At 44.9% G+C, this 26089-nt stretch overlaps 1 protein-coding gene across 1 annotated transcript in view; it reads right to left on the bottom strand.

The window, feature by feature from the left end:
- Window positions 1–25744, bottom strand: part of ZNF592 (zinc finger protein 592) — a 33242-nt gene extending 7498 nt beyond the window's left edge. The window contains exons 1-6 of the mRNA XM_026043930.1: window positions 25596–25744; window positions 20314–22661; window positions 8596–8774; window positions 4244–4420; window positions 3309–3468; window positions 169–444 (exon numbers count right to left, since the gene is read on the bottom strand). Of these exons, the coding sequence (XP_025899715.1) occupies window positions 169–444; window positions 3309–3468; window positions 4244–4420; window positions 8596–8774; window positions 20314–22653 (3132 nt within the window). The 5' untranslated portion in view covers window positions 22654–22661; window positions 25596–25744. The remainder of the gene's footprint in view (window positions 1–168; window positions 445–3308; window positions 3469–4243; window positions 4421–8595; window positions 8775–20313; window positions 22662–25595) is intronic.
- Window positions 25745–26089: the final 345 nt, after the last annotated feature.

Raw genomic sequence — 26089 nt, 5'->3', positions numbered from 1 at the left:
TAAGGTGGGCCTTATGTCTCTTACTGTTTCATTCTGGCCCTCCTCTCACTACTCACTGAGCTGACGGACATGTTCCCCGTTCCTTTTGCTCCAAATATTCATCATTATCAGACTCTGTTACTAAAAGGATCTTGTTACACAGCTCAAGTGTTTCATTTGTGTCCTTACCCTTCCATGGTTTCTCTTCATGTGGGATACGTAGGTTTCCCGATCAGGGATCCACTGCGAACATTCCTTACAAGTCCAACCACTTCTTCTCAGTCTGGACTTGGATTCAGGATTGCGGTCCAGCCTCATGTCCTTCCTCGTGAAGGAGGAGTGGGAAGTCCCATTGGCTACGGACAGATCCTTTGGTGAGGTGTGAACCTGGTTCCTCGATGCTTTCTCAGACTTCTGTCGAAAGTTTATGAGCTCCTCAGGATTCTGGGGGACTCCGTGAACACCCTGGATAACAATAATAATTAAATCAAACATGGCATTTGTACGTTATATGTTTTTAAACTGAGGTGCATTATAATATTTATCATTTAAATAACCTAAGCGCCCTAAAAACAATATGTTTATATGTATATGTTCATAAGTCTACTGTGTTGCCCCAGTAGATCTTCCTGTTTCTCCATGAAACTGCTTTTAAAGCTTTGCCTGACCAGAGATTTTCCCACAGAAACACAAAGCTCTTATTTATGTTTCCTGCATGACAGCAGCAGCTCCTTGGTGCTGTCTGTTCAACATTTTGGACGAGAACTCTGTTTTTTTTTTTTTTTTTTTTTAAAAAGGAAGATGTAATGAAAGAGCAATGTTAATTATGATTATTTCAAGAGTCTGAATGCTAGGAAGACAGGGAGCTGGTAAACTCTAAACAAAATGTTTGTTGTTTTCTTGGGGCCTCCAAAATTGCTTGGTCTTTGCTCAAGGAAAAAGACAACTTCTCACGGTTTCTGCAACCCTACTTTGTACAATTCCATATATACCGCTATGTATATTTTCACAGTTCAAGACTTTGCTCCTTTAAAAATAAAACCAAGCATTTAGCCAAAAAGCAGCTTTATAAGGAATGTGTCTTCAGGCTTCCTGGCCATTCAACAGGCCAAAACCCAAAGTCTCTCCAGAAGTTATTTCAACAAAGAAAACTGAACATAAAGCAAAGAACCCAGAAACAAAGAGCTGTGGGAAAGCAAAAGCAAATAAAACAGCAACATACCAACAAAACCTCAAGACATTCCCCTAGGAACAGCAATGGTTCATCCACACAAAAGGATAATTTAGAGGTTTAATTGTGCGCAGTAATTCATAATGGGTAAAGTTTCAACACACAAAAGCCCCAGGCCTTTGGAAGTCTTGGCTTGGGTGAGACACCAAGCAAAAACTTCAAAACACAAGGTCGGCCTCATCTGCTCTGCACCTGAGCCAGCCGCTGTCCGCACGAGCCGCCTCACAGGGATGTGGAGCTGCTGGAGAGCCCAGCGCAGGGCTGTGAGGATCATCAGGGGCCTGGAACATCTGCCCTAGGAGCAAAGGCTGAGAGAGCTGGGCCTGTTCAGCCTGGAGAAGAGAAGGCTGAGGGGGGACCTGGGCAGTGTCTATAGATACCTCAAGGGAGGCAGTGAGGAGGAGAGCCCGGCCTCTTTTCAGTGGTGGCCAGCGATAGGACTAGAGGAAACGGCCACAAGCTGAGGCACCAAAAGTTCCACAGGAACTTAAGGAAAAGATCTTGACAGTGAGGGTGCCAGAGCCCTGGCACAGGCTGCCCAGAGAGGCTGTGGAGTCTCCTTCTCTGGAGACCTTCAAAACCCGCTTGGACGCAGCCTGTGCCCCGTGCTCCAGGTGACCCTGCGTGAGCAGGGGGGTTGGACTAGGTGACCTCTGAAGTCCCTTCCACAACTTTAAGCATTCTGTGATTCTACGATTCATGCAGCTGCAGGGGAACGACAGCCATCCCCACGGCACAGCAGGTTGCTTAGGGCAATATGAACCCTTCACATTTCTCCCCGTGTGGAAAGCTAGGGAGTGTTTTATGGGCAGAGAACACATTAATACCCACTTGTCCATTCCTCCTGCTATTACACCACAGGAAGGAGAGAAAATGATTAAAAAAAAATATTTAAAAAAAAGCAGCATGGAAAAGCAAACTGATTTTACTGCAGAGACAATAATGGTGACCAGACCATCTAACTACTACTTCTGTATTTTAACAACAGAAAGGCAGAAAAAACATGAAGGCACGAGGTTTCTTTATGTTTTTTGTGGGCACAAATCAGAGAACACCTACTATGATTTTGATACTGCATAAAGGAGCCCGATCTGATAGGAAAAGAGATCGGCTTGTGCAATTATTATTCTGCAACAGCCCCAAATCCTTCTTCAGTTGCAGAGTTGCAAGAAACCTTCTTCACAGACCCGACAATGGTCAAAATGTGGCCTTGAGGTTAAAAGCCAGAAGTTTTGCCTTCGAGATGTCGGAGCAGCAGGGCACAAGCTGCTGCAGGCTGATGCTTGGGGTTGCAATTTGCCAGCGAGCTGCAGCAAGTTGTGCGCCTCAAGCTCATTTAATAGCACTAGGTTTGAAAGACTCTTTGGAAGTTCCGCCCTTAATATCAGCTCTATTTTCCCTGCTATAATAGGGGATAATTAGTAATCATCAGCTTCACAGGAGGGCTTCATATTTTAACTCATTAAGACAGGGAAAGCAATCCCAGATTTGCAAGTTAAAGGCAGAGGGGGGAAGAGCAAAGAGGCAGTTTTGAGTGGTTTTCTCTTTTGGGAGTAGGCAACCAATCTTCCTGCTTTTTAAAGCACAAGTATACACAAAAGGAAATCCATGATTTAAACAATTATGTCACTATTCTCTCCGATCAAAGGCAAATAATGCTTTACAAGCTCTTCCTTTCCAGAAATGCCACTGCAACTCCTCCAAGAGGTTTTCCATGGCAGCATTGTTGGATAGCTGTACATAGAGCCGCACTGACGGAAACAACAATAAATGTGGAAATGTGGAAAATAACAGGCTTTTCAGATGTATAAAAGTGTTACGAATGGTAGTGAAATTACTGCAGTGCTTCTTGGAATATGTGCTACAATTGAGGGAAAGGCAGGCTTGGAAGTGCTTTCCAAATCCCTGGTATAAATAACTGCTTGTACTATTACCAACTAACATGATGTTTCCAGAGGACTAGAAGTTTTTGTAACGTATTTTTCCACTAATCTGAACTTGCTGCTTCTTCCAACCATCCCCTTTCACAGGTGCTGCAAACTCTCCACGGGCTCAGAATACACAACCTCACCTCAGTAAGCTGGTGGCCGTCACCTACCTTAACATGCTGCATCAACTGCTGTTTCTGCATATACACGAGCTGACACTGCGGACACTTAAACACTCCCACTAGCAGCTTGTTGGTATTCTGCTGGAAGTGCTCCTGGAGCAGCTTCTTCTTGTTAAAGACAGTCTCGCAAGAGCATTTGTAGATCACCCTGGAGAAATTAAAAGGAAAAAACAAAAAAGTAAACGCTCTCGTGCTTATTTTTCTCAAGATGACAGTGGAAAGAGCTCTCTCAGCAACTTTGCGTTTCCGATGAGCTCTGCCTTCTTGGTTTATTGTCAGCTCGCACCCACATGGACCACTGAACCATTAGCTTGTTGGGAAGAACAAAAGAGTGCCTCAGGTACCTACCACAGTTTTCCAAAAATAAGTTTGCTTAGATGCATCTGCATAACTACCTACGTGTAAGTAAGTGTAGATACATGGGAGCAGCTTCAAACATATTACTTCCCATCTGAGCTTTCCACAGCCTCAAGGCACACGTTTTCAGGCCAAGCTCCAGGCTTGGAAGGGGAAGCTATGGAGTGGAAAAGGAAAGGAGGTTTTCTCTAGTGATTTTGTGGTGCATGGTATAACTCTTCTCCTCCTTTGGAGTGACAGATTTAACAGTTATCCTGGAGTCATTTCCAGCAGGTGCCACTCTGGCTCCTGCTGGACAAAGAGGTGATGGTCAAGGCTCTTTTATTGCACACCTGGCTCCTTCTCCTCCTACCCGAGAAGACCATGCTCTTATCAAGGAGAGTGGGGAACAGTTAGGGATGAACCTCTGTCACTAGACAAAGCAGCAGCTCTTCTTCTCTCACAAAGAGAGAAACTAATAATAAGATAATAAAAAATAATAACAAAACCCGGGATAGAATTGGGGAATTTTGGAGCTACTCAGCAAAGGGTAAGCAAGAAGTTCCAGATAACTACAAAATACTTACTGAGTAGTCTTGTGAGGCTCTGCTGGGTGCTGGCTCGTCATGTGAGCTGTGGTGCTGTCTGCTGACTTGAAGGCCATCGGACAAAAAGAACACTTGTGGAAGACTTCGCAGTGTTTCTCATGAATGTGCACTTTCAGCATGGCTAAGGTCATAAAGACAACTCCACAATGGATGCACCTGGAAGACACAAAAGGAAAAGCTGAAGGACCTGTGCTTCCCACCAACACTTGCAACTGGAGAGCACTGCAGTGGGAGGCACCACGGTAAGGTGGGTCCTCTTTCAGGCTCTTTAGTAGCTATGTCTTGGCAAGGAGAAATATGATACAGGAATTCAGAAACTGCACACATCTCACAACTACATGGTAGTGACGTTCTAAAAGAACTACAGAAAAAGCTGGCAGAGCTTCGAACAACACAGGAACAATAAAGGTTTGGCAGTTTGGCAAAAAGGCAATCCCTGCATCTGTAAAAGCCAATTCAGTCACAAGTACAAATGCAGAACTCAAAAAGCAAAAGCAGCTGTTGAGCTCTATGAACAGTAAGAGGCAGCACAAATGGCAGTTATTCCCCAGTACAAAGCACAACAGAAATGGAAAGAGCACCAGAAAAACATTAATCTCAGAAATCTTCAGTAAGTCACATCATTGCTCCTTTCATACTACACTGAGCAAGAAGAAATCATGTCAGAAGCAGCACACATTAAAAACTGCAACAGAAACATCCAGAGAATTGATTAAGCTCGTTAAAATCATGAGCATACAGGGGTTTGCCCGAGCAGTGCTTGGCTTGGCAGTTGGGGGGACGCTCCTGGAGGAAAGGAAGCAAGGAAGAAGTGCTTGCAGGGGTGGTGCACGGAGCCAAAGGACTCTTCTGTGCAGCTAGCTCCAAAATCTCATGCTCAGGAGGGGAGCTGTGGTCATCCAGCCCTTTCTAGCCTGCCACTCCTCTCAAAACACTTCGGGACAGGCCTCCACTTGATACTCCCCAAGAGAGCAACAAGTGACAGCTGTACTATATTTAGCTTTACTATCCCTTCCAAACATCCACCTGTCTCTTGAGCTTAGTAAGGAAACCACAAACAAACACTACGAGGGCACATGAGGACGGAGGTACCTGGTCTTGCTGGGCTGGGGCCGTGCCAGCTGAGCTCCACCTGGGGACCAAAGCGGCTCTGCTGACTGTTCCCAAGTAGCTTCCAACAGGATGACTTACACCAGACCCCTGCTTACGCCAATGCAGCACGTGTTGATTGTTATAATAAATGAGCTCTACCAGGAGGCGCGTGGCAGGTCCAAACTGCAGCCCAGGGTTAAGTTGCTTTATAAATACAACGTGTTTTTTGTCCTGGTTGTGAGGTTTCCCAGGTGCTGACAGCCACCACAAGCGCTGCAGCTCCCAAGGGTGCTGCGGCAGCCGGTGCAGCACCGGCTCTGTCCCACATGGGATCCCGGCAACTGGAAGAGTGCCAAACCCGTCTCGAAAACAAACAAAGCCACCAGACGATCCCTACATCCAAATGAGCCGACTGAGAGGGCGGAGGAAACAGCTCGGTGCTTTGAAGCTGCACTTCCAAAGACCTCGATGCAGGGGCCGGGCCAAGCCAGCCAAACCCGCTCCCCCAAAATACATGCAGAAATGCTCTTTTCTTAAATTTAGAACGAAAATCAGTGCCACCAACAGCTGTTGCTGTCTTCTGAAAAGCCCCCAAATACTCTACCAGGGTAGTTGTGCTTCAAACCTGTCCCTCAGTTATACGCGATGGAGAAAGGGATTTTGTTATAGTGACAGCCAGGAATTGTGTCCCTATGGGAGATTAAATTCCCAAGTATAAATGGAAGAACAAATACTGATTCAGACAATAAGATCTAGCCATCACACCCAGGAATATCTGCCAGGATTCTCCAGCAAACACTCATCGAATTAACAAGAGATGTCTCTGCATTACATTGGGCTTTTGGTAAGTACTAAAGATCTTATACAGAATTAGCGATGGAATAACTCCTAACTCAAGGTCAAGTTGATTTAATTTACAGTAAATGAGAAGTTTAAACAAAAGCCTCTTCATAAGCAAGAGCTCCAGTGCCAAAAAGACCAACTTTGACAAAGCAAACTTATTAGAGGAGCAAAGTGGATGGAAGATCTCGGAGGCTTGCCGTGTAATTTCTGCAAATAACAAATTCTGATTATTATCCAGAAAAAACACCCCAAGCACAGGGGAACAGTTCACATGAGAAGATGCTAGGACGGCCACAGCGCAAGGAAGAGTAGGGGAAAAGTCTTGGAAAGTGTCCCACAAGAAGACATAAAGCTACAAGATGTTGCCTTAACATTCTAAATATTTCTATTTTACACCGTCATGTCCTGGCCCCCAAGAAGGCTCTTCCACGAGCAGGGAAACGAATGTCACACAGTGCCACGTCAGTGGGGAGAGCTGGATGGTGCTAGAGTTTCTCGGAGAAGGGTGTGGAGGGGACATTTGGAGTTGCACAGAAAAGCAGCATTCAGACTAGGCTTCTTCATTTTGATGAACCTTCCTCCTCATCTTCAGTGTAACCACTAACTATGACCGGACCAACTTAAAACAATCCCACTTGAAACTCAACTGGTAACTTGGGATGTTAGCAGAAAAGGAAACACAACATGGGCTCATCAAAAACAAAACCAAACGAAAGAAAACCAAGCTCAGAAATTCAAGAAATACAGGGATATGGTGAGAAGCAGCCAAAGTCAAGCTGATCCTGTGAAGGATTTCAAAGGACTCCTTGGCTTTTCACTTCTGCAAGAAGCAGAAGCAAAAGCAAAGCACTAAAGTCTCCATGTGACAACAAGACAGATGCCATGGATTATGTAGAGCTGGTTCTGCACCTGAAATATTTCATCTGCTTTCAACAACAGCATCAATATCAACCCAGAGCAAAGACATGAAGAACAACAAGGCTGGCCCAGCTTCAGGCATTCACTTGCCTCATGGATTCAGCTTCCACAGGTGGGTTGTAGTGCAGAATTAGGGAGAAGTTAAAGAAATACAACTTCTAGAGAAACTAGATGAAGCTTAAGAATTCCCTCAGCATCATGCCCTCAGCATCCTGTCTTGCTTCAGATCTTCATTAATGACCTTGGCACAGAGAGCAGACACTCACTAATGACATCTGCAGATGGATCAAAGCTAGCATTACTGACAAGGCTGAAGCCATCATAAAGATATTACTGTAATACAGCTGGAATGAATAGTATTTCTTTTTAAATGCAAGATCATCCACTTAGGAATAGGCACCAACGTCTGCTGTAAACTGGATCCCATCAACTGGAAAAAGAGGAGAAAGGACTTCTTTTTTCCCCAGCCTTCCTGCTCTCTCCAATTAATTCAACAGCTTTGGTATCACAACCGTTTTGTTTGCAATGGACTTAATTTTGTTGTAGGTTATGCCCCCCTGCAATCACATCCCATGTAAAAACAAAAGTCTGCATACAATTAACTGCAGAATCATTTTAATTCTTATCTCTTTGTGGTTGAAAAAAAAAAAAAAAACCTTGAAAACTTAAACGTGATTTTAGAACAAACCACAAAGGGGAGGCTTCATGAATCTGCAGTCAGTCTGGAAGAACAAGCCAAAGATATTGCCCTATTCCCTTTATATTTTGGAGTTAAATATTTAATACTGATCAGAGAAAAATATCAGGACTTTAAGGACAATCAAAAGGTCCCTGTGTCCACTGTTCATCTTCCAAAAAAATCATCTGTACCTTAACATAAGAGCAGTCCTGTACTCATGGTGAGCTAAATACATAAAGCAGGCAAGGTTTGAAGGAAATGTAATAAAGTATTTTATTAAAGCAATCAATTCTGATGAGAAAAGGGCAACACATACACACCACTGAATTCAAAAACTTAGGAGCTTCCTTCCACTTGTGTCAAATCTTGACAAGTGTTTGGAGATTTGGGGGATTGTATAAGAAAATAATCTACGGCCTATTTGCGAAGGCACACATCCCTCACTCCATTACAGCTGACACAAATGTAAGGGTAAACCAGAAAGAGACGTAGAGGATTAAGAGCTGCAATTTTTTCCTGTAAATATCAACTCTGAGATGATGGTCTGCAATGAGAACTTACCCGAACCAGGAAACACGGTCTGACTTCAAGCCAGTTCAAAATCATTTCTGGTCTGGGACAGCTCCTCTTAACTCAGTATTTCCCCGTTTCAGAGAGGTCTTGCCACCCAGAAGAACACACGCCTCCTACATCACATCCTCTCCCTGGCCATCAGGAGAGAGGCGCACGCATTCCCCCAATCCCTACGCAGGCTTCCCGTTCGCCCTTGCTCACTTGGACCTTTTGGAGCAGCACCAACCTGAATCCGACTTTGCGGGAGTAATGCAGGCAGTTCTCCTTGACGTGCGTCTGGAAGTAGGCGGAGCGGCACACCGTTCCACACTCCGGGCAGCAGTAAGGAGACTTGTGAGCGTGGATTCTCTGGTGAGCGCAGTAACTGCACTGGTTAGGTAGCATCATCTGGCACACTTGACATGTCTGAGGGAGGAAAGGTTACATTAGTTATTTGTTCCACACCGGCTTTTTATCCCCCCAAATTCAGCCTACAAAACCCTGAAGTTCAGTCCATCATCTTGCACCCTGCTGCTACAAAACCCTGCGGCTATGCAGCTCGATGGCTTTTTCCCGAATGAACTGAACAACTTTTATAACTAGCTGTATCAGATGACTACATCCGTTCTTAAACCGTGGCCTCTGCAATTTGGTTTTCTTTTCACATTAAAAAAAAAAAAGAAAAAAAATCCTTTAGCCTCTGCTCAGAAAACGCTCTGCTTAGTCACTGCATTCGTCTTAGCAGTAAAGCTTTTGAGGAGGAAAGCACTTGTCCCCCTGCAACTCAACTCAGAAGAGCATTACAAGTGCGACACTTACCAGGAAGACAATCTTGCTAAAGCAGCATCATTTACTTTACACTTAGAGCTTGTTTTTTTTTCAGGTGGACACATAGTCCTGGCTTCAAGAGCTCTCAAACCCTGGCTCTCTTCTGCTGACATCGTTAACACTTTTGTATTCCTCCAGAGCCCTGGAGCAGCTATTAGGGAGCTACCAGGATATATTTCACCTAATTCCTAAGCAGCAACAATAGTATCAGACACCTGCCCTCCAGACTTGACCTGAACCTCTCTTCCGACATCAATTTACGCGTGCAAAATTGTTCTTCTCCTCCCAGCCCTACATTGTGCACAAACTGCAGCAAACTGCTCATTACTGCTTATCAGCCCAGGTAATTTAATTGCGTCCTTTGTTCGGCACGGCTGAAAAAAGGCTACAGGCCTGATGAGATCCGAGGCATCACAAACCTGTACCCGAGGGCACCCGCGGAAAGCTGCTACTGCAGAGCTGTGCCCCACGGAGTGCCCCGGACCAAACTGGAGCACCAGAGGGGAAACCAGGCCAAAACCCTAACAGGTTAGGATATCTGGCAAAATCCAGTTTTTGCAGTTTTCTATACTGTCGTTATTCCAGCTGTCAGCTCTAGGACGCTCTGCTATGTAAATTCTGGGGGGAAAGCACCGAAGAACACTGCAGGTAGCAGAAAGTGTCATTTATATTGAGAGACAAAGCCACGGCCCATCTGAAAAGTTTCATGAGAAAGAAAAAAAAAGGAAGAGAGAGAAGAGAGAAAGAAAGAGAAATAAAAAGAGAGAAAGTGTGAGAAAAAGAAAGAAAGAAAGAAAGAAAGAAAGAAAGAAAGAAAGAAAGAAAGAAAGAAAGAAAGAAAGAAAGAAAGAAAGAAAGAAAGAAAGAAAGAAANAAAGAAAGAAAGAAAGAAAGAAAGAAAGAAAGAAAGAAAGAAAGAAAGAAAGAAAGAAAGAAAGAAAGAAAGAAAGAAAGAAAGAAAGAAAGAAAATCACCAAACATGTTCAAAGCCTCAAGGACACCCATTACAAGTAGGAGTTTAAGAACAGAAAATATGTGAGGGAAGAGATAAAGGGGTGGACGGCAGCCCACGCACCTCAAAGAAGCCCGTTTCCCACAAACTGCAGAGCTGCTCAGCACTTCCCCAAGGGGACACCCCTACCAAGACACGGGTTGAACCTCTGAAATATAAATGGGGCCGGTGGCCCCAGGAGAGCTCTGCTTCCTTTAGGGGCAAATCGCTGCCGAGCAGGAGCTCCTGTTGTCCAAACCCGGCCCGGACACAGATGCAAGAAGAAATCTGTGCGCTGGGAAACCTGGGGCTGCTTTATTGCTTTTTCTTTCTTTTTAATTTCTTCTTAACCGGGTTTCAGGTTGCAGCAGGGATTTTTAGCTTCCCTAGCAAACTATGTGCAAGGCTCTCCTGGTACTCTGGCAGCTGGCCTACCCCAAACATCTGGATAGTCCCCACCGCATCACGTGGGAAGCTCGGCAGGGACAAAACACACGAAGGTAGAGCAGAAGGGTGCCTGGCAAGAGGCACTGAAACTAATAGTTATCTTCTGCGGGCTCCGCACGAGCTGGATGCCTGCCAGGGAATGCATACAGTCGATCCGGGAATAAAAAGCCAGGCTGAGCGAGGATAAGGCTAAATGAATTTATTGTGTCTGCAACCGCTGGGGAAGAAGCTGGACAGGTTCCCGCAAGGCCACCACACTCCGTGCGGAACGCGGAGTTCAGCAAGGAAAGAGAGGAGCAAGTGAAACTCCCCAGCTTCAGCTCCGATTGTCCCACGGAAAGGAGGTCCCGGAGCATACGGACCTAACGACTAGCAATGAATCACAAGAGCAAATTGTGTAAAGAAGAACCGAGACCAGCCTATTTAACCGCTGCTAATTCTGTACTTGGGAAGAGGCGACACAAGGTCTCCAAGCCTCCTTCACCGAGCGAGCCAAGCTCTCCCCCCCAGTCAGAAAAATAAGATTTGGTAATAAGAAATAATAATAATAATAAATAAGATTTGACCTACAGCGGCTCAGGCATCTACCTGGACTTTCCGAAGGGTTTTGACAACACCCTTCGTAAGAGGCTTTTAAGGAAATTAACCTGACACAGTCTGGAGGAAGGTGCCCAGGAGGAGTCTGCTGAGATTTGGGTTCCCGTGGGTTTCCACAACACATCCAGACAAGGGCAACAAGCAGGGAAGGGGCTGATGACACTCAGGTAACTCAGGGCATGGGAACTGAAGGACAGCCTCCAAGACAGAAGTGTCAAGAGACTGGGCAATAAAAGAGAGAGGAAAATAACAAAACCAAGCAAATGACAACTGACCGTTTTATGCTTCTTCTCATCTTTTTCCCCCTCTGTCATCTGCAAAACGCCACAAACGCAGGCCCCAGAGGGCTCAAGGTAGGAGCAGAGGGGCAGAGGGACCCAGGCTCCCATTCAAGCTTTGTTGGGGAGGCTCTGTGGCTTTTTCTTTTGCAACTCTTTTGCCTTGTGCTAGGAATACTTAACTTGGTTCCAGCTGTCACATTTTTATCTCTTTCTCCAGTTTTCCATGCCTTTTTCAAAGAAAGCTGGCAGCAATTTGAGACATTCATTAGTCAGTTATTTCTAAAGCCTGTTACCAGGATATTGAGTTGTGTAACGTCTGTGGGGTTTCTTTTTTTTTTTTTTTCAGATACTCCCGCTAACCTACGCTTTAATCAAGGGTTATTTGTTGCAAGTTTTCATTACTTCCCATTTGTCTGTAACATTTTGTCTCAGATGTTCCTCCAGAAGTCACATCCACGCACACACACAAAAACGCTCAGAAGCTCACTCGTCGCCGAATACTTAATTTTATTCCCATTTCTCCTTATTAGCTTCTTCAGAAGGGTTGGAGAAAATAATCATTGGCTTATACAAAAATAAATTAAAAAACCAGCATTACTAAACACAATCCTGCAGCCTTTGAAGTGTTTGCAAGTCGGGAAATTCATAGCACACAACCCTTTTATGGAAAAGGGCCCATGTAAAAGCAGCACCAATGACTTTTCTGATCATTTTTCAATGAAACAACCGTCTAAGCGACTCTGTGGTGAACGGGGTCCAAGTATTACATCGCAAGTAAAGATCGGAGCAAGTCCCCTTCCCATAGACCAACACCACCGCGAAATTCCTGCGGCAAATTTTCTCGCTCAGATACAGTCCATGACCCTGTAGGGCCTGATTCTCGTGAACACCCCCAAAAAGCCCTCAAAGCAGAACATGGGGTACAAAGAGCCTCCTCACTTCCAGTAGGGAGCTGGAAAAGGAACTGGCCTTGGCCCAAGCCAAGAAACTGGACATCCCTTTTGGGATCCCATTACAGGCAGAGAGGTTTAGCAGCCTCGAGGGAAGTTCACATCCAGTTAGAGGTGTCCTCGGATACAACGTGCCTGACATTCGCATGTACTTTCCGCTGCAAAGGCAGAAACAGACTAACTTTAAAGCATGAGATGAGAGCTACAAGACAAAAAGAGGAGTTTATAATAAGGCTAGCAACTTAAAAGGAATATAAGGAGTCAGAGTGAACCAGCAGAGGGGAACAGACATGATATTTTTGAAATGCAAATAGATTAAAGAGCACTTGGCCTTTATATATTCAAAGCAAAAAATCCCTCAAAGAAGGGCCCCAAGTGCTTCCCAACTCCAGCTTTTGGACAGTTTTGCTTTTTCTACATCAGGCAGGGCTCAGGGGGCAGCTGATCCCCATTGCTGAGCAATCACAGGCAGTTAGCAAGGAGGGAGATCAGCAGGATGTTTCTGCTATTAAAAGTAAAAAAAAGCAGAGAATTACTACTTAAAGTTAACCTTTAACTTCCCATTAGCTTTCACTTACTGCCTCCCTGGGACAAAGGCCAGCAATCTGCATCCCTCACAGTAGATGTTTTGCTGTGTAGCCACATGATGCACTGGCTCCCACGGAAGGGCCGGCTACCAAATTTTGTGGCCCAGCCACCCTTCCCACCTCCTGCTAGTGCAACTGTTAGCTGGGCCAGGCCAAACACTGCCAGATGATCCAACACTCTTAGAGGAAGATTTTTAACTGGCATTATCGTGACAAACCCATAGACAACATTGCTGCCCCAAAGTTTTGGCAACGCAAGAGGAAGGGACAAGCAGCGAATTTCTTCCCCCAGCTCTACGATAACCAAACTGCATCCCCTTGTCTCCCCTTAAATAAATCCGTCTTGCTGCATTAATTATTCAATTTATAGAAGAAAAAGCTACAAGAGAAGCCTGCCAAATTAATTATGAGGAGGCAAATCTAGAATCCAGGTGACTTAAACCACTGCAGTGAAATGTTGATGACAGAATACATGTCAAGCTGATCAACAGATGAGTTTATCCAACTTAGCACCTATAAAGCTTGCAACCTTTGCATTAAGCATGGCAAAATAAGAGAGAGATTCTTACTTCTTTGGTTATGTTTCACAATGTCAGGTTTAGGATCCAGCAAGGAAGCCTGTTTTGCCTTCGGTCTATAGGATACGGTTAGAAGATAGTCTTCAGTCTGACCACTGCCAAAACTTCACGCTAGCTGCTCTCCTGCCAGCCGTAACTGATTCCTTCCTCCACCTGCTCATCCTCAGCATCGTCTCTCTACTTTGTCACATTTGCCCTGGTCTCTCTTATTTCTCGCATCGGGCAGAGAAGGAGGTAAAGGACGAGAAATAAGAGAGTGGTGATGCCCACTTCCAACTCCCAACTCCAGCTCTTTCATCTCACCTTCCTCCTCTCTTGCTTGCTCCTTGCATCCTACCAAAGACACCATCGTGGCTGCTCAAATCCCGCTTTTACCGTCATCTTCACCCATCACTTTTCCTTTCCACCTACTTCCCTCTCCACAGGCCCAAGGGCTTCTTTGCTAATCCCAACTACAAGACTTCACTCCTCTTTCTCTAGAAGGAAGGCAGAGAGTGAACTTCACTCCCGCTTCCAACAGCCTCGTAGCCCCAGTGATCAGTAGTGGGTTCTCACCTCCTCTGCACTCCTGAGATTTCCTGCCCAGCTTATGTCCACATCTCAGCTTCCTCACTTCTTTAGTCCAATCTTCCTCCGAGCTGACCTGGCCCCGTGGGGGTTGTAGGAGAGACACAGTTGAGAGAACAAGCGCAGGTGGAGGAGAAGGGAAGACTGTCCCCTTGCAAGGCAGTGCTTTGTAGATCAATTTATGCAGACCATGAAACTGCACTCTACTCATCCTTCCTCCCTAGCCTCTCCTCCTCTTCATCCTCATGCTCTATTTTGTCCTCGGGGTGCCACCTCACGCTCCCATCCTGCTACTCAACTCCTCATCTATACTCCCAGTGAACACTGCCTTGACCTTCCTCCCCTCAACATGTTCATCACACTGAGATCCTCCATCCCTTTCTTGCTGTAAATGAAAAATTCTGTATCAAAGAAAGATCAATATTTGCTCATACATAAGGCTTGCGCTAAACACCCTCGATTTGGGAGAGGAAAAGTAGTCCTTTACAAAACCACGTTATTTTTTCTTGATTTTTCAACCAACACAAGAGGGGAAAAAAAGGAAAAAAAAAAAAAGAGAGAAAAAAATAGCAGAGAAATGGCTGCTGTCTTGCTTGCTTGCTACTTTGCTGCTAGGAAATTACCAGTGCAGCATGTGGTCCCCCTAGCTTCTGGCAAGTTTTAGCCAATAAATTATAAAGCATTGATTTCAGAGGGGGGAAGGAAGAAGAGAAGGCAGCTCTGAAATAGCTTTTAAATAACTCCGAGGTAGGTGGTGCATAAACAGGATACATCATGATTAATGGAAAAAGTCTTGCTGGACAAATAAAGGAAGACAAAAGAGGAAAGAGAAGGGGAAGAACAATAGCACAAAGATGCAAAGAAAGCATTCAGAGGTCCTCCGTTTACGTTCTGCACATTATTTAAGTCTTAGCTACCTAGTGGGCTTTGCATGGTCAAGTCAAGAGAGTGAACAGTAAGAAACACCTCTGCTTTCCAGCAGATGCACAATTATGCCCAAAAAGGTCGGGAAATATTTTGAATTCTTGCACATGTTAATTGTGTGCTGCTCTAACCTTCCAAAAAGGCGAGCGAGTTTGTTTTAAAAACAGTGTGCAGTTTTTGTTCATTACTCCTACTGGAAATCTCTTTCAGAATTCATTCCTCAGATGATTAGACACTATCTTCTACCTTGCAGGGTAAACCTATCTGAGTCTGGTCTTGCCTCAGTGCTGCCCTTCAGCTTAAAAAGCTCTTCTCTATAAACATCATGTTTTCTAGAGAGTGGCCCTGCTCTTTTAGGAAAGAAATAAAAATAATTAAAAAAAAAAAAAGGAACTGCATGTTTTGGGGTTTTTTTCTTCTCTCTCCCATCTCTTGCAATTTAAGCCTAGATCTCTGAAGGCTACAAAATTGCCTGATATTAACTATGTAGCGTGATCCCTGTTCTAGCCACAACAGGGATTATTCTATTTATTGTATACAATAAAATATAAGCTTTAATGGGATCCTGGTTGGTTCACTGCAGGTTAACATATAACTCTTGCACAACTGTTTTGCCTTAGTCACTTGGAGTTTTCTTGTGCACAACCACATATCCTGCTTTTCAGGTGCTTCATCCCATTCCTACTCACTCCTCAAGACCATCTAGGTCCTCCTGAAGAATATCCCCAAATTTTTCCCCTCTTATTTTTCCAGCTCTGTGAGTTTTATCTATACTTTCCTTCTCCTCCAAGAAAGTTAAGGTGAACATTAACTAAGACTTACCTCAAAACCATTCCTAAGTGAATCACAGAAGCAACCTGTCTCCTGTTGCAGTCACCCAAGTCACCTCTTCTGCCTGCTTCTGCCCAAACCTTCCAATGTCACTTCTTCAAAATAGCTCTCACCCACATGGCTCTCAATGACCCATCCCTTGAACATCACAAAGAGTTGGATCTACCCACCTCTTAAAAAATATATATATATATTTACACACACACAAGATGCACATGAAATTAGTTTGACATCACTATCATCTAGCTTTGTTTTGGTTTCCGCTTGCACCTTTTTAATTGCCCCTTTTCCCTCCAACTTGCTTGCGAATGCAGCTCTGCTGCAGGCAAACCAAACAGATCTGAAGTTGCCTTGAACATCTGATACTACCTTTTGCTCCTCTGGAGAACAACAAATATAAATATTTACAAGCAGTTCAGCTCAAACATTGATTAAGAAGTAAAATAAACAAGCAGATCACATTTTCAAATTCAAATACAGAGGCAGAAAAGCTGTAAACAGATCCCATCGAGTGACTCAATTCACAAGCTGACAGAAATTGCAAAATTGGCCTTGAAAAGATTTTTAAAAAACCCTATGATCTACTAACATGATCTACTCAAAAGATTCATCTAGCAAATTCAATTCTTTCTACTTCTGAAATGCAGCAATTTGCAATTCTTAAGGCCTCTCCATCCGCACTGTAAGCCACATAGATTCTACCTCAGTATTTGGGTAAAATGACTTGCTTCCATCTTATGTACACACTGTATAAAAAGAAGTCAGGCTGGGTTTCCCTGCTGTACTTTGAACAGCAGTCACATAGCTGCTGCAAATCTATAATGTTGTATTGAGGCCAAGTTCACAATTGCTCTAAAGGTCTTTCCACTCCACCTTCTCAGTTCCAGCATCGTCCCCCCTCCCTTCCTCTCACTTTCTCCAAATTTCCTCCTTTTCCTGGTGTCTGGATGACATCCAAACCTTGGTTCCTTCTTCCGAAACAGTCACGATCCAACTCGGTCATTCTCATCTAGAAAACTCACGTAGCTCTTGAGCATTCCTGTTACCGTGGACTTGAAGACTACTTTCTTTCAGACTGCCAAAAAGGAACAGACTAACAGAAACCCAACAACCATTTTATTTTGCTTTTAAATGAGGATCAGCAATGGGAAGATGCCAGACTAATTCACAAAGTCATGGCAAGCAATTCCAATTAAAGCACGAAGTGTTAAGTATCAACACAGGATACTCCTCCTTGCGTAGCAAAACTGGCTTAAACTGTTACTGTCTCTCCCCAATCCAGTCATTCCTGCCTCCTCCTGCTTGCTCATCCTTCAGTTGTATCACTGCAACATGAAACTGCGTAACTGAAACAATCATATTGGGGAAAAAAATAAATAAATAAAAGGTCTTCTCCCTTCCACTTCTTAATGATGATATGCTCTCCCTTCCTTCTTCAAAGTAACTTCAAGAAGAAATCCCACTTCAATCCCGCTTCAAGAAGAAAAAAGTCCTGTTGCATTAAAAGCATAACACTCTCCAGGGCTTCAAACTCTGCTTGGTTTCTCAGTTTATTTTCACCTTCAATGTTTCCTGCAGAAATGGTTAATGGTTGATAATCCAGATGTGGTGCCATTTGAAGGAAGAGCTCCAAAGCGCTCTCCACAGCCCAAAACACCGCCTAACTTCCTTTACACAGGTTGTAGTCTCAAATCTCCTGGGATTTATACCAACTACCAGCAAGCCACACACTATTCCCAGAGCAAAGGCAAAAATTCAGCAGGCAGACCCACCAAACAGTTACGTGCTAGACTGAGAACTGACAGCCCATCTCCCAGCTGCAAGCCCACAGGATTCCACCTAGAAGTTCAATACGGAGAGCTGCATTAAGCTGGCAGGGAGCATTTGAGTGCTGTGCCAAGGCCAGGGCAAGAAACTCAGAACAAACATGATGGCACATATTTGAGCTGGGAAGGAAGGGTGGAAACACCCAAGGAAGGAAAGTGTACAAGTTTGGGAGATGCAACTCCCATGGCTGTCTTCAAACCTATACAGTTTTCTTGTTCAACAGAGAGCTTTGTGCTGCAAAAAAAAAAAACCCCGCTTCTACCCCTTCATTCTCTTATTTAGCTAAAGACACTCTTTCCCTTAATACATCCAGCTATCCTTGCCAAGCAACCACTTTTTGGGAAATAAGACTGGTACCACATAATCTAATAAGCACTGACAATAAACGGTATGACATACCACGGTGGGGACCAGCTCTGATGCAAACAAGGCTGAAGGAACTTTTCCTGGTTGCTGAAGCTCTTCAAAAAGGAGAGGTCAAGCCAGAGCTTTGCTTGGAAGGTACTGAGACACTCCGTACTTTATGGACACATGGGGAAGGGCTTTGTGACTCAATTTGAGGGATAACGCTCAAAAATGCAAAACTCAAAATACTCAGTGGTCATTTGCTAGCAATAACCTTGACACTAACCTCCCTCCCCACCATAACTTTCTTCTTAAGCAAGGTCTCAACACAGCAGGAAAATATCTCCTGCTAGAGGATAAAACCAGAAGGTTACGCTGCACACAGCTGCTACAGGAACACTCTCCTCAGCAGCACAATTTATATCGCTGCCCTAAAAACGGGTGACCTGGCATAACTCTGGAGATGGAAGCAGACGGCAAGGGCAAGAGAAGAGGAATATTTTTCAATTGCTCTTACCATCTAAAAAAGGGCCTGTGAAACTGGATGCTCAGCCATTTCTAGCTCCTACCAACAAACCCTTTTATTTCCCCCCGCCCCCAAACAAATAAAAATAGCAACCCAAGAAGTTGCCTTCGTTAATGCCGAGTCAGGGTTGTCCACAGGATCTAGGAGGGAGTTCAACCAGTTCACGTTTTCCCATTTCAGGAACTTAAGTTACTGTTGACTCTTCTCTGTTTTTTTTTTTCCCAACACTCACATTCACAAAAATGACATCCAGAGAGCATAATCTGAAGCAAGAGGCTTAAACTGAGAAACTCTTCTCAGTTAAGTTACAGAATAAATGATAGATTGTAGTCTAAAAATACTTACTCTCAGACATTTCTTCTCTCTGCAGGTAGCTCTCAAATTGACGAACTCACAACAAAAATAGGAAATACGTTTTTGACATGAATGATTAATATTTTAGCTTCCTTAGGAGCACCCACTGCATCTCTTCAGCTGAAGATTTTAACTCAAGACTGCTGGTACTTCTTTAAAAAGGCATCACAGTTCTACACCAAGTTATGGTAATGACAGAGCCCGGGGTTTATCAGGCTACTTACGCAACAGACCCAGTTACATGGCCATGACAATTCCTTCCAACCTTACCATTTCTCATTAGATTAAAAAAATTCAGGCATAATCCATTTTTTGCTGATAATGAATTTAAGAGGAAGCTAACAAAGAGCCTAAGCAGGACCACAGCATGCCTTGTTTTAGTGACCTCAATATTCTTATTATCCCTTTAACTAGAAAAGGGATCTGGAGCATGGGCCTGCTAAGCTGACCAGGTAGAGAGCAGCTGCCACCTCCCCAGGAAGTCTCACATTGACTCACAGCTCTTACTCATGTTGCTCAAGTGGGAGATCCCACTAGGAATATGCCGGCTCTACCAGCAGCCAGAGGGATGTGGAAAGTGTAATTTCAGAAGAACAGACATTTAAAGTAGAAATCAACCTTAGATTCTATTATATTCAGAAGATATCAGCCATACCCTCTAAGAATAAATAAACCAACAGCCTGCCAAGTCTGCTGTCCTCAGACCCCATGCTGAGTCAGAACGCCAGCACCACGACATGTACCGCAGCGCTGGTCTTGGCCATGGTTGCATCCCACTCCTTTACCAGGACGAAAGTAAAAGCAGCTCTCAAAGTCCAGTTACACAGCAGATTCTAAGTTCTACAGAAGATGAAACCAAGTCAAATTTTCTCTAATTGAGTTTAGAATGCAAAAGCCTGTGCAAGTTAACACTCTGCTGGTCTTCTCCTACAGTATTCTTCCACACCTCATCCAAGTGATTCTTGATCTCCAACATCAACTCCCTTTAATGCCCGTGGATCAACTCAGGCCTTAACGCCCATTACCTGCCACCCCCACAACTAAACCCCCCCCCCCCCCCTTTTGCTCTCAAAGTGTAGGAAGAAAGGAAGCAAGTGATCCTAACGCGCCCAAAAGAAGATTAACACTCAGTGGGCTCTTCCCAGATGTGCATGGAGACCACTATGACTGTGCTCACTGGCCTCTGTAAAAGTATCCAAAGTCCTCCCCACAAGCAGCTTTCTAGACAAAGCAACTCACTTGCCATTACAACATCCATTTGATTCCTAGAGGACAATAGGCTAAGCCTAACCTCGGAGTTATTTAATTAGCAATATGAAAATAACGACTTACCAGTCTCTCATTATCTTCTGAGGTTCTCTGGTAATGTGCTGCTAAAGCAATGTAATCTTGCGTCTGCTTGTTACATTCAAGACACTTAAGTCCATGGCGCGTTAGTCTCAACGGGTCCGTAAAGAGAGGCAAGGCTGGCTGAGCGTTAGAAGAAATTCCTACGCCGCTTCCTGAAACAGCATTGGACTTACACGAAGGAGAGGGGAAGTGCAAACTCTGAGGAGCCAAAGACACTGAAGAGCTTGTAGGAGAAGGTGAGAACATTTGGTCTACTGAAATGGGTTTCATTAGCAGCTGGGAACACTGCATGACAAATCCTTTGCTCTTATGATCTCTTGCATGTTTGAGCAAGCTACACTTATTAAAAAAAAGGAGCATAGTTGAACACTGAGTGCACATGACCTCGATATGAACGCTTCGCCTGCTATAGTGTTGACTGAGGCTTTTCTCTAAGGCAAAGGAATCCCCACATTCCAGGCAGCAATACCCAGAAGCAGGTAAATTAATACTGGTGTCGGGTGGAGGGCTAAGGTTCGGGGTGTATATTGGCACCGGATTGGCACTGTGTAGCACTTTATTAAATGCCTCCACGACGACGGGAGCGGCTTTCTTCACTTGATGCACCAGCGGCACCGACATCTGCGTCAACTGGGTTTGACTTCGCCTCTGCGCGGATGACTTTGCCGTCACAGAAGCAGCAACACTGTGCGGAACCAAGTTGAGGTTGGCCAGGTGCACAGCTTTAGGAAGCAGACTGGAGCTGGCCGCGTTGGACGGCTGCACCACGATGCCCTGCTGCTGCTGCCGCTTGCTCAGCTGCTGACCCACGACACCCGCTTTTATGGCACCACTGCTGCAGTTTGCCAGTGGAGATAGCGACGCTGCAGATAGGTTATTTGCAGCACTGTCTGTCTTCACGCCATCCGGGAAAGGATTCACTGCATTTGAGAGATGGATGGCCACAGCTGCCCCATTTTTGGTGGAATTCTTGCTAGTCTCACTTTCCACTACTGCGCTAGTGTCAGGAGAAGGGAAAGACTTGATAAATTCTTCAGCAGATGAGGTTTCCATGGGCGATCCTTCAGAGGATTTGCCCAATTCATCATTTTCTGGCAAAATTCGAGTCACAGTCCTTTTAATTTCACCAGAGGATGTCTTGATGGTCTTTATCCTAACTTTGGGAATAGCTGGCGGAGAGCCCGCTGCCATGGAAGGAGAGCCCTTCCCACTGCTGTCACTGCACACACTCCGAGGGCTCTCAGGCTGCTTGCTGACCTTCCTCACCACCTCCAAGGGGCTTCGTGGACTCTTTGGCGACTTGGGCATTTTTGGACTTCCCTTGGTTCCATCTTTAAAAGGACCAGAAGGTTCTTTTGTCAGACCCAGCTGGTCACCTTTTGGAATACACGCCACTTTTTTGGCCTGAAGAGCTACTAACGCAGCCACACAGGACGACAACTTCGAATGAGTTGGCTTTAACCTCTGGCGAGGTGGTACCGATGAAGACAGGTTCAGCTCGGGCACAGAGCCTTTACTTGCTCCTAAATTACTGTTAGGGAGGTCTCCGAACACCAAGCCTTCTCCAAGAAAGCTACCGGTATCTACCAAGTCCTTGCTCGAGTCCACAAATCTCTCTGTGGCTTTGTCGTGTTCTCTTCTGCTCATTTCCAGCCGACTTTCTGGCTGGCAGTGAATTTCCATCTTTTGTTCCTTTTTACAATACTGATCAAACATGCTTAATTCTGGCTCCGGTACTCTCCTAAGATGGTCTAGTACTGAAGGTCCTGTTGGAATATACATTGACGGTGGTGGAAAATATGGAGTTTGGGCATGTTTTGGTTTCTCACCAATACTGTTCTCTTTGAATGCATCCTCTGGTTCAGGGCTGGAAATAGGGCTAAACTGACTAAATGTTGGTAAAGGCTCTGACTTGGACTGGTCCAGTTTTTCAGAGTAACTTCTTGAGCTATCACCGTTAATAAAAGTTGACTCAAACTTCCCATAATTATGCACTAAAGTGTGTGCCTCTGAGGGCAGGTCAGAGCCACGAAACCCATTGTGCAACAGACCGGTCCCGAGGTGATTCCCGTCCTTTTCTGCTTCAAAGGACTCTTGACGACTCGTGTTCTTTACAATAACACTCACAACAGGAGCATCAGAGGGAGGCAAGGAGTGGGACAGGGACACGTTTTCGTCTATGCAGATTCCTGATGACTTCAGGTGATTCTCATTTTCTTCCCCAGCTGACGGAATGGTCTCCTTGGCATCAAGGCTAGTTGGATCAGGGATGTCAAAAGCAGCCAAGAGGTCATCAAAGTCTGGGGTTTTCATGTCCCCCATGATGAAAGCTACAATTGAAAGCAAAATACTTTGTCAGGTATAATTCCCCCAAAGAAACCCTGAAAGACCTGTTTGCATAAACATCTTATGTGATAAAAAACACTACTACCCAAAATGCTAATGCTATAGGGTACCAAAGCTGGAAATATCTGCTTGCAGTTACCTCAGCTTCCATCTTAACTATTCTGAGACTGTCTACACACAAAGATATTAGTCGTGCAGTCCCCAGCTTTTTCAACACCACCTGCTTGGCAGCAACATCTCAAGCTCAGAGCAAGCTCTCTGGTAACCCCACACTGGCTCTTCTTGTAGGCATCAGCCTAAACTCCTGCCAAGCTATTTTCACCTGTCCTGAGTCGGAGAATGCGGAGTTCTTAAGAATTTTGGTTCTCAACTTGTGTTTTCTCTTCTCAGTCTTCTGCTACGCTGTTTTGCAGGACACCAGAGGACAGGATAGGACCTTCTCCTGCCCTAAGCTCAGTGAAAGCTCCATTCTCATCCCGTCTAGGCTGCTAGGGAGAGGTGACAAGTGACAGGAGCCGTTTGCCGGCTGTCCAGCAGCACGACCTGCCACTTCTAGGCTGTCTGCAGCATTCTCAGATCACAGCAGAGCTGCTCCTGGTGCTGCAGGTGAAGCAGTGCGAGACAGCATCCCCTCCTTGCAACAGGACCTTTTAAGCCTCACATGCAGAGGAATGTTTTCAACTTGTCACATACATCACCGCTCCAAAAAACAGCCATTATTAGCCTCAACAGCCTCAGAAGGACCTTACTAAGCTGATTTTAAAGAGCTGAATGAGAATCACTGCTAATTTCTCAACAGATTCTTGTACTGGAAAAATTCGGTCCTGCTTCAAGCAAACAAAGCTCAGAAGTAAACAGGAGGCCCACAAGGAGCGCTGAAAAGCGAGATGATCCCCTACCCTGAGCATTTTAAATAATACAAGTCTTTACTAAATATTTCAGCACAGCAGCTGGAAGTGCTGCATACCAAAGGGAAAGGGTTATTTTAAACACAGGGTCAGTCCTGTAGCCCATCACTAGGCCAAAATAGCCCAAATACAGTGGCGGATTGTACCTGGATCATAATAAAAATGATATTTCCAGCTAGTTGTCTCTAAGGGAAGCAGAGACCTGAGCTCTAGCCACTGAGTTCTACTAGGGCAATGATCAAGCTTTGATGAGATGCACAATGAAAACTTTGATAACACAGAGTTATTGAAACATTCATGTCATGCAAGGCGTTCTGTTTTTCCCCCACACACCATTAAATCAAAATGGTTAAAAATTAAATGACTATTTAATAAGCCATTTTTTAAGGCATTTCGCTGAAACCCCAAATTTGCCTGAGCTGTGGTAGTCAAGGAATAAAATAAAATAAAATAAAATAAAATAAAATAAAATAAAATAAAATAAAATAAAATAAAATAAAATAAAATAAAATAAAATAAAATAAAATAAAATCCCAGAGTGCATCAATCAGGCTAAGCAGAGCGGCAGCTCCTACTTGGAGCCAACTCGGTCCGCACTGGTGCTGCTGGAGCCAGTAGCAAAACAGGGAGAGGCAGGGGCAGCAACTGTCCCACAGGACAAGCCCCGGAGGTGTTGCTTTGCTTAATCTTCTGCAAAACACTCGGTAGAGATTTACTTGGCTTAAGAGCGGCTTGCTGAGGTTCAGCTTGAACTCGTTCTTAAATTAAACCACAAACATGAATGTCCATGGAGGGCTCTGCAATCATTTACAATTAGATCCCTCAGCAAGGTAGGGCAACTTTGCATTTAGTTAAGTCTCTGGAAGCCTGGAAGATTATCCGTATGCTTCATATCAGCAGCAGTTGATAATGAGTTTAGAAACAGCCGAGATTATCGCAGTTGGCAAGGAGTGTGGAGCCAAAACTTCCCTTTCCTCTGGGTGGGAAAACTTGTGCCAGTTGGGAGCAAAACCCAGGCATCATTCAGCTCCTGGAGTTTCTGGCACACGCAGATCCTTACGCGAGGAAGACATTTCATTCCTGAACTTGTAATGCTCAAGTGCTACATACAGGAAAATCAGCTTGCCAATCGCTTATAAAAAGCTTTTTTGGCCCTTCCCTTCTCACCCCCAAACACTCATCCACATCTTCGGGTGCTAGAGTATTTTAAAACATAGGCAGAAATGGGAGGTTATGTAGAACATTACAAAATAATGCTTTTCTTGGGAAATATCCCACATTTTCACAAGATTTTGCCTACATTTCCAAGTTCCATAGATGACTAGTTTATGTTCTTTGCTATTACAAAAGGGAACACAAGTCTCTACCCAAGTATTTCTTGACAAAAGTGCTTTTTAAGCTTGTATGCGGAGATGTGATTTCTCAAAACCAAGCAAATTGGACTCAAGTTCTGGAAAAGACTAAGTCAACACTGTGTCGACCAAAGAGATTTTTTTAAATTACATAAAATTAACATTTTGCCTAAACACTCAGGGCTTCTTTCTGCTCTTCGACAACAAGGAGGAGGAGTTATAATTACATATATAGGAGAAATCTACCAAAACCTTCCCCAAGCCAGATCACAAGGGATGCACAACGGCCCTCCCTACACAGCGCAATTCCTTGGCGCTCTAGCTCGCTCCAAGCAAAGTTATAAAGCTGAACTTTCCTCTCCACACACATGCAAATACGGAGGTTGAGATTTACACAGCAATAGGTGAAAGGCAGGTCAACGAAACATGCCAAGAGCAAGGACTTATGGAGTGAGATGCATGTGCTTAAGAGCATAAAAATGACGTGTTTCTGGAGGAGGCCGGAGGCCTAGAACTCTCCAGCCGTTGCAGAGAAATTTTGGATTCGTTCCTGGGAGTCCAAAAAGCACCAGGGCCTTCCACACTGGCCACGTTTCAAGAGCGCGCGTTCAGCTATGGGTGAAGTGCAATGGTTTTCCTACGGGCGCCTCCGACCAACCTTGTGTCCGCACCGTTATTCCCGTGCGCTTCCCGGGGTCTGCGAGGGCTCCTCAGATTTCCAACCCCCGGGTGACATGCTTGCCGCAGGAAGGAGCTCAAGGGTGACGCTTCATATGAAAGCGTGGAAATACTGTTATTCCAAGGTAGGTTCTCTTAAAAATAAAAATAAATTAATAAAATAAGTGCGTCTGAATTTGGAGAGCAACAACGGGAAGGGACGTGCCAACGGCAGCTCTCTGGGCATGGAGAAGCCAGAGTTTTTGGGGAAGGGCTGCGGGAAGGAGGCCTGTTGTCCAGGGGAGCACACAGGAACGGGCGGGACGGCGCCCGGGACGGCGGCCGAGCGAAGGGGCCGCTCGGGCCCGGCCGAGGGGCAGGACCGGGTCTCACAAGCGGGGCCCGCGCCGCAGCTCCCGCCCCGCGCCCAACTTGCGGCAGGAACGCGCCGCATTCCAGAGCCCCGCGCGGGGCTCCGGGGGGAGGCGAGAGGCC

This window comes from Nothoprocta perdicaria, unplaced genomic scaffold, assembly GCF_003342845.1.
Source record: "Nothoprocta perdicaria isolate Ctin4 unplaced genomic scaffold, notPer1 scaffold_342, whole genome shotgun sequence".
Classification (NCBI taxonomy): Eukaryota; Metazoa; Chordata; class Aves; order Tinamiformes; family Tinamidae; genus Nothoprocta; species Nothoprocta perdicaria.
The sequence above is the reverse complement of the archived record's forward strand: the minus strand, read 5'-3'. Positions and strand labels throughout refer to the sequence as shown.